General features: G+C 55.2%; 1 protein-coding gene across 1 annotated transcript in view; it reads left to right on the top strand.

Annotated features, from left to right (window-relative positions):
* Positions 1-988: 988 nt before the first annotated feature.
* LOC117009783 (valine--tRNA ligase-like) overlaps positions 989-13,017 on the top strand; it is a gene marked incomplete at its 3' end in the record, with an annotated part of 76,999 nt that continues 64,970 nt past the window's right edge. Inside the window, exons 1-5 of the mRNA XM_042780116.1 lie at positions 989-1,318; positions 5,480-5,623; positions 9,042-9,186; positions 11,582-11,697; positions 12,304-12,394. Of these exons, the coding sequence (XP_042636050.1) occupies positions 989-1,318; positions 5,480-5,623; positions 9,042-9,186; positions 11,582-11,697; positions 12,304-12,394 (826 nt within the window). The remainder of the gene's footprint in view (positions 1,319-5,479; positions 5,624-9,041; positions 9,187-11,581; positions 11,698-12,303; positions 12,395-13,017) is intronic.

Here is a 13,017-nt window from a genome sequence, read left to right as displayed (position 1 = left end):
ACGTGGGGCCTTGAGACCCCCCCCAGTGACCCCCAAATATCCCCGGGACCCCCCCAGTGATCCCCAAATATCCCCGGGACCCCCCCAGTGACCCCCAAATATCCCCGGGACCCCCCCAGTGATCCCCAAATATCCCCGGGACCCCCCCAGTGATCCCCAAATATCCCCGGGACCCCCCCAGTGATCCCCAAATATCCCCGGGACCCCCCCAGGACCCCCTCAAATTCCCCCCAGGACCCCCGAACCCCCCTCAGGACCCCCCAAATTCCCCCCAGGACCCCCCTCAGGACCCCCAAATCCCCCCCAAATCCCCTTCAGGACCCCCAAATCCCCCCCAAATCCCCCCCAGGACCCCCCAAATCCCCCCCAGGACCCCCGAACCCCCCCCCAAATCCCCCCCAGGACCCCCCAAATCCCCCCCAGGGCCCCCCAAATCTCCCCCAGGACCCCTCCTCTAACCCAATCTCCCCCTCCCCCCCAGCCATGACCACCCCCCCGGTTCTTTTCCTGCCTCCCCCCCTCTGAACTCCCCCAAATCCCCCTCGGGACCCCCTCAGGACCCCCAAATCTCCCCTCAATTTCCCCCCAGGACCCCCCAAATCCCCCCCAGGACCCCAAATTCCCCCCAAATCCCCCCCAGGACCCCCAAACCCCCCCCCAAATCCCCCTCAGGACCCACCTAGTGACCCCTGTGACCACTCAGGACCCCCAAATCCCCCCCAGGACCCCAAATCTCCCCCAAATCCCCCTCGGGACCCCCTCAGGACCCCCAAATCCCCCCCAGGACCCCAAATCTCCCCCAAATCCCCCTCGGGACCCCCCCAGGACCCCCCAAATCCCCCCCAGGACCCCAAATCTCCCCCAAATCCCCCTCGGGACCCCCCCAGGACCCCCAAATCCCCCTCAGGACCCCCCAAATCCCCCCCAGGACCCCCCAGTTCCCCTCCAGGACCCCTCCCCTAACCCAATCTCCCCCTCCCCCCCAGCCATGAGCACCCCCCCGGTTCTTTTTTTGCCCCCCCCCCCTCTGGACTCCCCCGCCCGCCGGGTCCTGATCGCCGCTCGCTTCTCCCCGGACCCCCCCCCGATATTGGAGCGGCTCCCCCCGGGGGTCTCCGTGCCCGGGACCCCCTCCCTGCCGGTGCTGAGGACCCCCGGGGGGGCTCTGCTGGGCCCTGGGGCCGCTGCTCTGTTCGTGAGCCCCCCCGGGATGAGGGGCAGGGACCCCCCCGAGGCGGCGCTGGTCCGGCAGTGGGTGGCGTTTGCCGAGGGGGAGCTGGGGACAGCGGCGGCCATCGTCACGGGGGGACCCCCTGAGGTAATGGGGAGGGGTCTCTGAGGGGATTTGAGGGGTTTATGGGGGTCCCTGAGGGGTTTGGAGGGGGTTATGGGGGGGATTTGGGTGGGTTTGAGAGGGATTTGGGGGTCCCTGAGGGATTTTGGGAGGGTAAAGAGGGAATTTGGGGGGGGAATTGGGGGTCTGGGGGTCCCTGAGGTAATGGGGAGGGGGTTTGGGGGGTCCTTGAGGGGTCTGGGGGGGATTTGAGGGGGTTTGGGGGGGATTTGAGGACGTTATGGGGAGTTACAGAGGGGTTTTGGGGGGGTACAGGGGGAGTAAAGAAGGGTCTGGGGGGAAAGGAGGGGATTTGAGGGGGGTTTGGGGGTCCCTGAGGGGTTTGGGGGAGATTTGGGGGGTCCTTGAGGGGTTTTGAGGGGGGTTTGGGGAAGGATCTGGGGGTCCCTGAGGGGTTTTGAGGGGATCTGGGGGGGGGCACAGGGATTTGGGGAGGGGTCTGGGGGTCCCTGAGGGGTTTTGGGGGGGTTTGAGGGGGTTATGGGAGGGTTTAGGGGGGATTTGGGGGATTAAGAGGGAATTTGGGGAGGGGTTTGGGGGTCCTGGGGGGGATATGGGGAGGTTATGGGGGTCCCTGAGGGGTTTTGGGGGGATTTGGGTGGGGTACAGGGGGGTTATGGGGGGGTTATGGGAGGGTTTGAGGGGGTACAGAGGGAATTTGGGGAGGAATTTGGGGGTCTGGGGGTCCCTGAGGTAATGGGGAGGGGTCTCTGAGGGGTTTTGAGGGGGTTTGGGGGGGATTTATGGGGGTTATGGGGAGTTATGGGGGGAGAATGGGGGGGTAAAGAAGGGTTTGGGAGGGGGTTGGGGGTCCCTGAGGTAATGGGGAGGGGTCTCTGAGGGGTTTTGAGGGGGGTTTGGGGGTCCTTGAGGGGTTTGAGGGGGGTTTTGGGGGGGTTATGGGGGGGGTTGGGTGGGGTACAGGGGGGTTTATGGGGGTTATGGGAGGGTTTGAGGGGGTACAGAGGGAATTTGGGGGGGAATTTGGGGGTCTGGGGGTCCCTGAGGTAATGGGGAGGGGTCTCTGAGGGGATTTGAGGGGGGTTATGGGGGTCCTTGAGGGGTTTGGAGGGGGTACAGAGGGGTTATGGGGGGGCTATGGGGGCTTATGGGGAGTATAGAAGGGTTTTGAAGGGTTTATGGGGGGTTTGGGGAGGGGTTTGGGGGGGGAATTGGGGGTCCCTGAGGGGTCTGGGGGTCCTTGAGGTAATGGGGAGGGGTCTCTGAGGGGTTTTGAGGGGGTTATGGGGGGTTATGGGAGGGTTTAGGGGGGATTTGGGGGATTAAGAGGGAATTTGGGGAGGGGTTTGGGGGTCCTGGGGGGGATATGGGGAGGTTATGGGGGTCCCTGAGGGGTTTTGGGGGGATTTGGGTGGGGTACAGGGGGGTTTATGGGGGTTATGGGAGGGTTTGAGGGGGTACAGAGGGAATTTGGGGGGGAATTTGGGGGTCTGGGGGTCCCTGAGGTAATGGGGAGGGGTCTCTGAGGGATTTGAGGGGGTTATGGGGGTCCTTGAGGGGTTTTGGGGGGGTTATGGGGGGGGTTGGGTGGGGTACAGGGGGGTTTATGGGGGTTATGGGAGGGTTTGAGGGGGTACAGAGGGAATTTGGGGGGGAATTTGGGGGTCTGGGGGTCCCTGAGGTAATGGGGAGGGGTCTCTGAGGGGTTTTGAGGGGTCTGGGGGGGATATGAGTGGTTTGGAGGGGGTTATGGGGGGGTTTGGGTGGGATTTGGGGGAGTTTATGGGGGTTATGGGGGGTACAGAGGGGATTTTGGGGGGTTAAAGAAGGATTTGGGAGTGGGTTGGGGGTCCCTGAGGTAATTTGGGGGGGGGTCTGGGGGTCCTTGAGGGGTCTGGGGGGGATTTGAGGGGGTTTGGTGCCGGGTTTTGGGGGTTTGGGGGGGATACAGGGGGGATTTGGGGGGGTACAGAGGGGTTATGGGGAGTTGTAGGGGGGTAAGGAAGGGTTTGGGAGGGGGTTGGGGGTCCCTGAGGTAATGGGGAGGGGTCTCTGAGGGGTTTTGAGGGGGGTTTGGGGGTCCTTGAGGGGTTTGAGGGGGGTTGGAGGATTTTAGGGGGGGATACAGGGGGGTTTTGGGGGTCCTTAAGGAATTTGGGGGGGTCCTGAAGGGGATTTGGGGGGGTTATGGGGGGGTTATTGGGGGTCCCTGAGGGGTCTGGGGGTCCCTGAGGTAATGGGGAGGGGTCTCTGAGGGGATTTGGGGGGTTTTGGGGGGGTTTGGGGGGGATTTGGGGAGTTATTGGGGGTATAGAAGGGTCTTGGGGGGGTTATGGAGGGATTTGGGGAGGGGTCTGGGGTCCCTGAGGTAATGGGGAGGGGCTTTGGGGGTCCCTGAGGGGTTTTGAGGGGGTTATGGGGGGGTAAAGAAGGGTCTGGGGGCGTTATGGGGGGATTTGGGGAGGGGTCTGGGGGTTCCTAAAGGGGTCTGGGGGTCCCTGAGGTATTGGGGAGGGGGTTTGGGGGTCCCTGAGGGGTTTGGGGGAGATTTGGGGGGTCCCTGAGGGGTTTTGGGGGGGGTTTGGGGGGTTTGGGGAGGGGTCTGGGGGTCCCTGAGAGGTTTTGAGGGGGGTTTGGGGGGTTTGGGGAGGGGTCTGGGGGTCCCTGAGGGGTTTTGGGGGGGGTTTGGGGGGTTTGGGGAGGGGTCTGGGGGGATTTGGGGGGTTAAGAGGGAATTTGGGGAGGGGTCTGGGGGTCCTGGGGGGGATTTGGGGAGGGGTCTGGGGGGGCACAGGGATTTGGGGAGGGGTCTGGGGGTCCCTCAGGGGTTTGGGGAGGGGGTTTGGGGGTCCCTGGGGGTTTTTATTTGGGTCTGGGGGCGTTAATTTGGGTCTGGGGTCTCTGAGGAGGGGTCTCTGACGCCCCCTCCCCACCCAGGGCGCTGCAGGAGCTCCATTTGGGTCTGGGGGCTCTACGGGGTTCTATGGGGTTTATTTGGGTCTGGGGGTTTTATTTGGGTCTGGGGGTTTTTGGGGGGGTTAATTTGGGTCTGGGGGCGTTAATTTGGGTCTGGGGTCTCTGAGGAGGGGTCTCTGACGCCCCCTCCCCACTCAGGCCCGGCCCAGGGCGCTGCAGGAGCTCCATTTGGGTCTGGGGGCTCTGGGGGTCCCTATGGAATTTGGGGGTTTTTGGGAGGATTTATTTGGGTCTGGGGGTTTTTATTTGGGTCTGGGGGCTTCAGGGCGGGTTAATTTGGGTCTGGGGTCTTTGGGGAGGGGTCTCTGACGCCCCCTCCCCACTCAGGCCCGGCCCAGGGCGCTGCAGGAGCTCCATTTGGGTCTGGGGGCTCTGAGGATCTCTGTGATTCTCTATGGGGTTTATTTGGGTCTGGGGGTTTTTGGGGGGGTTAATTTGGGTCTGGGGGCGTTAATTTGGGTCTGGGGTCTCTGAGGAGGGGTCTCTGCCCCCCAGGCCCGGCCCAGGGCGCTGCAGGAGCTCCATTTGGGTCTGGGGGCTCTGGGGGTCCCTATGGAATTTGGGGGTTTTTGGGGGTTTTTATTTGGGTCTGGGGGTTTTTATTTGGGTCTGGGGGCTTCAGGGCGCGTTAATTTGGGTCTGGGGTCTCTGAGGAGGGGTCTCTGCCCCCCAGGCCCTGCCCAGGGCGCTGCAGGAGCTCCATTTGGGTCTGGGGGCTCTGAGGATCTCTGTGATTCTCTATGGGGTTTATTTGGGTCTGGGGGTTTTTGGGGGGGGTTATTTGGGTCTGGGGGCGTTAATTTGGGTCTGGGGTCTCTGAGGAGGGGTCTCTGCCCCCCCAGGCCCGGCCCAGGGCGCTGCAGGAGCTCCATTTGGGTCTGGGGGCTCTGGGGGTCCCTGTGATTCTCTATGGGGTTTATTTGGGTCTGGGGGCTTTATTTGGGTCTGGGGGCTTCAGGGCGCGTTAATTTGGGTCTGGGGTCTCTGAGGAGGGGTCTCTGCCCCCCCAGGCCCGGCCCAGGGCGCTGCAGGAGCTCCATTTGGGTCTGGGGGCTCTGGGGGTCCCTGTGATTCTCTATGGGGTTTATTTGGGTCTGGGGGCTTTATTTGGGTCTGGGGGCTTCAGGGCGCGTTAATTTGGGTCTGGGGTCTTTGGGGAGGGGTCTCTGACGCCCCCTCCCCACTCAGGCCCGGCCCAGGGCGCTGCAGGAGCTCCATTTGGGTCTGGGGGCTCTCGAGTGGCGCCTGCGCGGCCGCTCCTTCCTGGTGGGGGAGGGGCCGACCCTCGCTGACGTCACCGCGGCCTGCGCCCTGCTGGGGGTCTTCACCCGGGTGAGACCCCTCCCCAAATTAGCGAGACCCCTCCCCAAATTACCACAGAGACCCCTCCTCAAATTAGAGAGACCCCTCCTCAAATTAGGGACCCCCTCCCCAAATTATCACGGTGAAAAGAGAGCCCAAAAATGTCACAGACCCCTCCCCAAATTAGGGAGACCCCTCCTCAAATTACCACAGAGAGAGAGGAGACCCCTCCCCAAATTACCACAGGGACACGGGAGACCCCTCCCCAAATTAGTGAGGGACAGAGGAGACCCCTCCCCAAATTATAGAGGGGGAAAGGAGACCCCTCCCCAAATTATCCCAGTGAAAGGAGAGCCCAAAAATCACTGGGGGCCCCCAAAATCAGCTGGAGACCCCTCCCCAAATTAGGGAGACCCCTCCCCAAATTACCACAGAGACCCCTCCTCAAATTAGAGAGACCCCTCCTCAAATAAGGGACCCCCTCCCCAAATTATCCCGGTGAAAAGAGAGCCCAAAAATGTCACAGACCCCTCCCCAAATTAGGGAGACCCCTCCTCAAATTAGCACAGGGACACGGGAGACCCCTCCTCAAATTAGTGAGGGACAGAGGAGACCCCTCCCCAAATTATAGAGGGGGAAAGGAGACCCCTCCCCAAATTATCCCAGTGAAAGGAGAGCCCAAAAATCACTGGGGGTCCCCAAAATCAGCTGGAGACCCCTCCCCAAATTAGGGAGACCCCTCCCCAAATTACCAGAGAGACTGTGCAGACCCCTCCCCAAATTAGGGACCCCCTCCCCAAATTACTACAGAGACCCCTCCCCAAATTAGTGACACAGAAAGGAGACCCCTCCCCAAATTATCACAGTGAAAAGACCCCAAAAATGTCACAGACCCCTCCCCAAATTAGTGAGACCCCTCCCCAAATTACCACAGAGACCCCACCCCAAATTACCCCAGAGACCCCTCCCCAAATTACAGAGACCCCTCCTCAAATTAGTGACACGGAAAGGAGACCCCTCCCCAAATTATCCCAGTGAAAGGAGAGCCCAAAAATCACTGGGGGTCCCCAAAAGGGGCTGGAGACCCCTCCCCAAATTAGGGAGACCCCTCCCCAAATTACCACAGAGAGAGAGGAGACCCCTCCTCAAATTACAGAGACCCCTCCCCAAATTATCCCCGAGACCCCTCCTCAAATTAGGGACCCCCTCCCCAAATTATCCCAGTGAAAGGAGAGCCCAAAAATCACTGGGGGCCCCCAAAAGGGGCTGGAGACCCCTCCCCAAATTAGTGAAAGGAACAGGAGACCCCTCCCCAAATTACAGAGACCCCTCCCCAAATTAGTGAAAGGAACAGGAGACCCCTCCCCAAATTACAGAGACCCCTCCCCAAATTAGTGACACGGAAAGGAGACCCCTCCCCAAATTATCCCAGTGAAAGGAGAGCCCAAAAATGTCACAGGGACACGGGAGACCCCTCCCCAAATTACCACAGAGAGAGAGGAGACCCCTCCCCAAATTAGCACAGGGACACGGGAGACCCCTCCCCAAATTAGTGAGGGACAGAGGAGACCCCTCCCCAAATTATAGAGGGGGAAAGGAGACCCCTCCCCAAATTATCCCAGTGAAAGGAGAGCCCAAAAATCACTGGGGGTCCCCAAAAGGGGCTGGAGACCCCTCCCCAAATTAGTGAGACCCCTCCCCAAATTACTGAAAGGAACAGGAGACCCCTCCCCAAATTACCACAGAGACCCCTCCCCAAATTACCACAGAGACACAGGAGACCCCTCCTCAAATTAGGGACCCCCTCCCCAAATTATCACAGTGAAAGGAGAGCCCAAAAATCACCGGGGGTCCCCAAAAGGGGCTGGAGACCCCTCCCCAAATTAGTGAGACCCCTCCCCAAATTACTGAAAGGAACAGGAGACCCCTCCCCAAATTAGTGAGACCCCTCCCCAAATTACCACAGAGACCCCTCCTCAAATAAGGGACCCCTCCCCAAATTATAACAGTGGAAGGAGAGCCCAAAAATGTCACAATGAGGTGAGACCCCTCCCCAAATTATCCCAGAGACCCCTCCTCAAATTATCCCAGAGACCCCTCCTCAAATTATCCCAGAGACCCCTCCTCAAATTATCACAGACAGATCCCCAATGTCCCCAAATCCCCCCAGTGTCCTCAGTGTCCCCAATGTCCCCAAATCCCCCCAAATGTCCCCAATGATGATTGATGTCCCCAATGTCCCCAATCCCCTCAGTGTCCCCAAATGTCCCCTCAGTGTCCCCAATGTCCCCAATGTCCCCAATCCCCTCAGTGTCCCCAATGTCCCCAATGTCCCCAAATGCCCCCTCAGTGTCCCCAATGTCCCTGTGATGTCCCCAAATCCCCCCAGTGTCCCCAGTGTCCTCAACGTCCTCAGTGTCCCCAAATCCCATAAAGTGTCCCCAATGTCCCCAAATCCCCCCAATGTCCCCTCAATGTCCCCAATGTCCCCAAATCCCCCCAATGTCCCCAATCCCCCCACTGTCCCCAATGTCCTCACTGTCCCCAATGTCCCCTCAGTGTCCCCAATGTCCCCAAATCCCCCCAGTGTCCCCAATGTCCCCAATGTCCCCAAGCTCACAAATGTCCCCAAATCCCTGTCATGTCCCCAATCCCCCCAATGTCCCCAATGTCCCCTCAGTGTCCCCAATGTCCCTAAATCCCCCCAGTGTCCCCAATGTCCTCAGTGTCCCCAAATGTCCCCTGAGTATCCCCAATGTCCCCAATGTCCCCACTGTCCCCAATGTCCCTCAGTGTCCCCAATCCCCTCAGTGTCCCCAATCCCCCCAATGTCCCCAAATGTCCCCTCAGTGTCCCCAAATGTCCCGAGTGTCCCCAATGTCCCCAATGTCCCAATGTCCCCTGAGTGTCCCCAATGTCCCTCAATGTCCCCACTGTCCCCAATCTCTCAATGTCCCCACTGTCCCCAATCCCCCCAGTGTCCCCAGTGTCCCCTGAGTGTCCCCTGTGTCCCCGCAGGTGCTGGACCCCCGTGTCCCCTTCCCCTCGGTGTCCCTGTGGTTCGTGTCCCTTCTGTCCCCTCAGTGTCCCCAATGTCCCCAATGTCCCCAAATCCCCCCAGTGTCCCCAATCCCCCCAATGTCCCCCCAGTGTCCCCAATGTCCTCAATGTCCCCAAATCCCCCCAATGTCCCCTCAATGTCCCCAATCTCTCAATGTCCCCAATGTCCTCAATGTCCTCAGTGTCCCCAAATCCCCCCAGTGTCCCCAATGTCCTCTCAATGTCCCCAATCTCTCAATGTCCCCAAATCCCCTCAGTGTCCCCAATGTCCCCAATCCCCCCAATGTCCCCAATGTCCCAATGTCCACTGAGTGTCCCCAATGTCCCTCAGTTTCCCCAATGCCTCACTGTCCCCAATGTCCCCTGAGTGTCCCCTCTGTCCCCCCAGGTGCTGGACCCCCGTGTCCCCTACCCTGGGGTGTCCCTCTGGTTCGTGTCCCTCGTGTCCCTCCCCCAGTTCCGGGCTGAGCTGGGGCAGCTGCAGCTCTGGGGGGGGGGAGGGGAGGAGGAGACCCCTCCCCACGGGACCCCCGGTGAGTGAGGGGGGATTGGGGGAGGGGGATTGGGGGAGGGGGATTGGGGGAGGGGGATTGGGGGAGGGGGACTGGGGGAGGGGGACTGGGGGAAGTTTGGGGATTTTTTGGGATTTTTTTGGGATTTTTTTGGGGGATTTTTTGGGATTTTTTTGGGGATTTTTTGGGATTTTTTTTGGGGATTTTTGGGGATTTTTTGGGGATTTTTTGGGATTTTTTTTTGATTTTTTGGGGGAGAAAAAAGAGAATTTGGGGAGGGGGAATAGGGAATTTGGGGAGGGGGTTTGGGGGAAGTTTGGGGATTTTTTGGGATTTTTTTTGGGGATTTTTTGGGATTTTTTTGGGATTTTTTTGGGATTTTTTTTTGATTTTTTGGGGGAGAAAAAAGAGAATTTGGGGAGGGGGAATAGGGAATTTGGGGAGGGGGTTTGGGGAAGTTTGGGGATTTTTTGGGATTTTTTTTTGGGGATTTTTTGGGATTTTTTTGGGATTTTTTTGGGATTTTTTTTTGGATTTTTTGGGATTTTTTTTGGATTTTTTTGGGGATTTTTTGGGATTTTTTTTTTATTTTTTTGGGATTTTTGGGATTTTTTTTGGATTTTTTGGGGGATTTTTTGGGATTTTTTTGGGATTTTTTTTTATTTTTTGGGGGTTTTTGGGGGATTTTTTTTTTTTATTTTGTGGGAATTTTTTGGGATTTTTTTTGGATTTTTTGGGGATTTTTTGGGATTTTTTTTTAATTTTTTTGGGATTTTTGGGAATTTTTTTGGATTTTTTGGGGGATTTTTTTGGATTTTTTGGGATTTTTTGGGATTTTTTTTGGGATTTTTTGGGGGATTTTTTGGGATTTTTTTGGGATTTTTTTTGGATTTTTTGGGGATTTTTTGGGGGATTTTTTGGGATTTTTTGGGATTTTTTTTGGATTTTTTGGGGGATTTTTTGGGATTTTTTTGGGATTTTTTTGGATTTTTTTGGATTTTTTTGGATTTTTTTTCGGATTTTTGGGGATTTTTTTTGGGATTTTTTTTGGATTTTTTGGGGGATTTTTTGGGATTTTTTTTTATTTTTTTGGGATTTTTGGGAATTTTTTTGGATTTTTTGGGGGATTTTTTGGCATTTTTTTTGGATTTTTTGGGATTTTTTGGGATTTTTTTTGGATTTTTTTGGGATTTTTTGGGATTTCTTTTGGATTTTTTGGGGGATTTTTTGGGATTTTTTTTGGATTTTTTTGGGGATTTTTTGGGATTTTTTTTTTATTTTTTTGGGATTTTTGGGAATTTTTTTGGATTTTTTTGGGGATTTTTTGGGATTTTTTTTTATTTTTTGGGATTTTTTTTGGATTTTTTTGGGATTTTTTGGGATTTTTTTGGGATTTTTTGGGATTTTTGGGATTTTTTTTTTATTTTTTTGGGATTTTTTTTGATTTTTTGGGATTTTTTTTTGGATTTTTGGGGGATTTTTTGGGATTTTTTTTGGATTTTTTTGGGATTTTTTGGGATTTTTTTGGGGATTTTTTGGGGATTTTTTGGGATTTTTTTTTATTTTTTGGGATTTTTGGGATTTTTTTGGGGATTTTTTGGGATTTTTTTTGGATTTTTTTTGGGATTTTTTGGGATTTTTTGGGGGATTTTTTGGGATTTTTTTTTTTATTTTTTTGGGATTTTTTTTGGATTTTTTTGGGATTTTTTGGGATTTTTTTGGGGATTTTTTGGGGATTTTTTTGGGGATTTTTTTGGGATTTTTTGGGATATTTTTGGGATTTTTTGGGGATTTTTTTTGGATTTTTTGGGGGATTTTTTGGGATTTTTTTGGGATTTTTTGGGATTTTTGGGATTTTTTGGGGATTTTTTGGGGATTTTTTTGGGGGATTTTTTTGGGGATTTTTTGGGGAAGAAAAAGAGAATTTGGGGAGGGGGATTTGGGGGAAATTTGGGGATTTTTTGGGGATTTTTTTGGATTTTTTTGGGACTTTTTTGGGGATTTTTGGGATTTTTTTGGGGATTTTTGGGATTTTTTTGGGGATTTTTGGGATTTTTTGGGGGGGATTTGGGGGATTTTTTTGGGGGGGATTTGGTGTTTTTTTTAGGGAAAAAAAGAGATTTTGGGGAGGGGGGAAATGAAAATTTTGGGGGCTTGGGGATTTTTTTGGGGGCTGAGGATTTTGGGGAGGGGGTTGAGAATTTTTTGGGGAATTTCTGAATTTTTTTGATGGGAAAAAAAAAGAGATTTTGGGAAAAAAAAAAAGAAGTTTGGGGGAAAAAAAAGAGATTTTTGGGAGGGATTAAATTTTATTTTTAATTTTATTTTTTACGGGCACAACCCAGCGATTTTGGGGTGGGGGTCCCCACTCCTGACCCCCTCCCCTCCCCCATTTTTTTTTTTTTGGGGTCCCCAGGGGGTCCTGAGCCCCCTCCCCCCACCAAGAGCTCGGCCCAGCTGAAGAAAGAGGCCAAAAAAAAGGAGAAAATGGAAAAATTCCAACAGAAACAGGAAAAACAACGGGAGCTGCAGGTGGGGAGGGGGCTGGGAATTTGGGGAGGGGGCTCTGGGGATTTGGGGAGGGGGCTGGGAATATTTTAGGGGGTCCCTGGGTGGTTTTTGGGGGTCCCTGGGTGGTTTTGGGGGTGATTTTTTGGGTCCTTTTGAATTTGGGGAGGGGTCTCTGTTGAGTTTTTTGGGGTCCCTCTGAATTTGGGGAGGGGGCTGGGAATTTTTTGGGGGTCCTTGGGTGGTTTTTTGGGTCCTTTTGAATTTGGGGAGGGGTCCCTGTGCATTTTTTGGAGTCCCTGGTAATTTGGGGAGGGGGCTGGGGATTTTTTTGGGGGGTTCCTGAGTGGTTTTTGGGGTCCCTGGTAATTTGGGGAGGGGTCTCTGGTCTTTGTGTTAATTTGGGGAGGGGTCTCTGGTCTCTGTGTTAATTTGGGGAGGGGTCTCTGGTCTCTGTGTTAATTTGGGGAGGGGTCTCTGCTCTCTGTGTTAATTTGGGGAGGGGTCTCTGTGCTCTCTGTTAATTTGGGGAGGGGTCTCTGTGTATTTTTGTGCTCTCTGTTAATTTGGGGAGGGGTCTCTGTGTATTTCTGGCTCTCTGTGTTAATTTGGGGAGGGGTCTCTCCCCAGGCCCAGCCCAAGCCCCCCAAGCCCGGCCGGGCCCGGCGGGAGCTGCGGGGGCTCAGCTACGAGACCCCCACCCCCCCCGGCTGCAAAAAGGGTAGGGGGGCTTGGGGGATTTGGGGAGGGGTCCTGGGGGGCTTGGGGGATTTGGGGAGGGGTCCTGGGGGGGCTTGGGGGATTTGGGGAGGGGTCCTGGGGGGGCTTGGGGGATTTGGGGAGGGGTCCTGGGGGGGATTTGGGGAGGTTTTGGTGGGTCTGGGGTCTCTATTGGGTCTGGGGTCTCTATTGGGTCTGGGGTCTCTCTGAATTGGGTCTGGGGTCTCGGCTCTCTCTGAATTGGGTCTGGGGTCTCTCTGAATTGTGTCTGGGGTCTTGGCTCTCTCTGAATTGGGTCTGGGGTCTCTCTGAATTGGGTCTGGGGTCTCGGCTCTCTCTGAATTGGGTCTGGGGTCTCTCTGAATTGTGTCTGGGGTCTTGGCTCTCTCTGAATTGGGTCTGGGGTCTCTCTGAATTGGGTCTGGGGTCTCTCAGGTAGGTCTCTATTGGGTCTGGGGTCTCTCTGAATTGGGTCTGGGGTCTCTGAATTGGGTCTGGGGTCTCTCTCTGAATTGGGTCTGGGGTCTCGGCTCGCTCTGAATTGGGTCTGGGGTCTCTCTGAATTGGGTCTGGGGTCTCTATTGGGTCTGGGGTCTCTGAATTGGGTCTGGGGTCTCTCTGAAT

This window comes from Catharus ustulatus, chromosome 36 (assembly GCF_009819885.2).
Source record: "Catharus ustulatus isolate bCatUst1 chromosome 36, bCatUst1.pri.v2, whole genome shotgun sequence".
In the NCBI taxonomy this organism is placed as follows: Eukaryota; Metazoa; Chordata; class Aves; order Passeriformes; family Turdidae; genus Catharus; species Catharus ustulatus.
The sequence above is the reverse complement of the archived record's forward strand: the minus strand, read 5'-3'. Positions and strand labels throughout refer to the sequence as shown.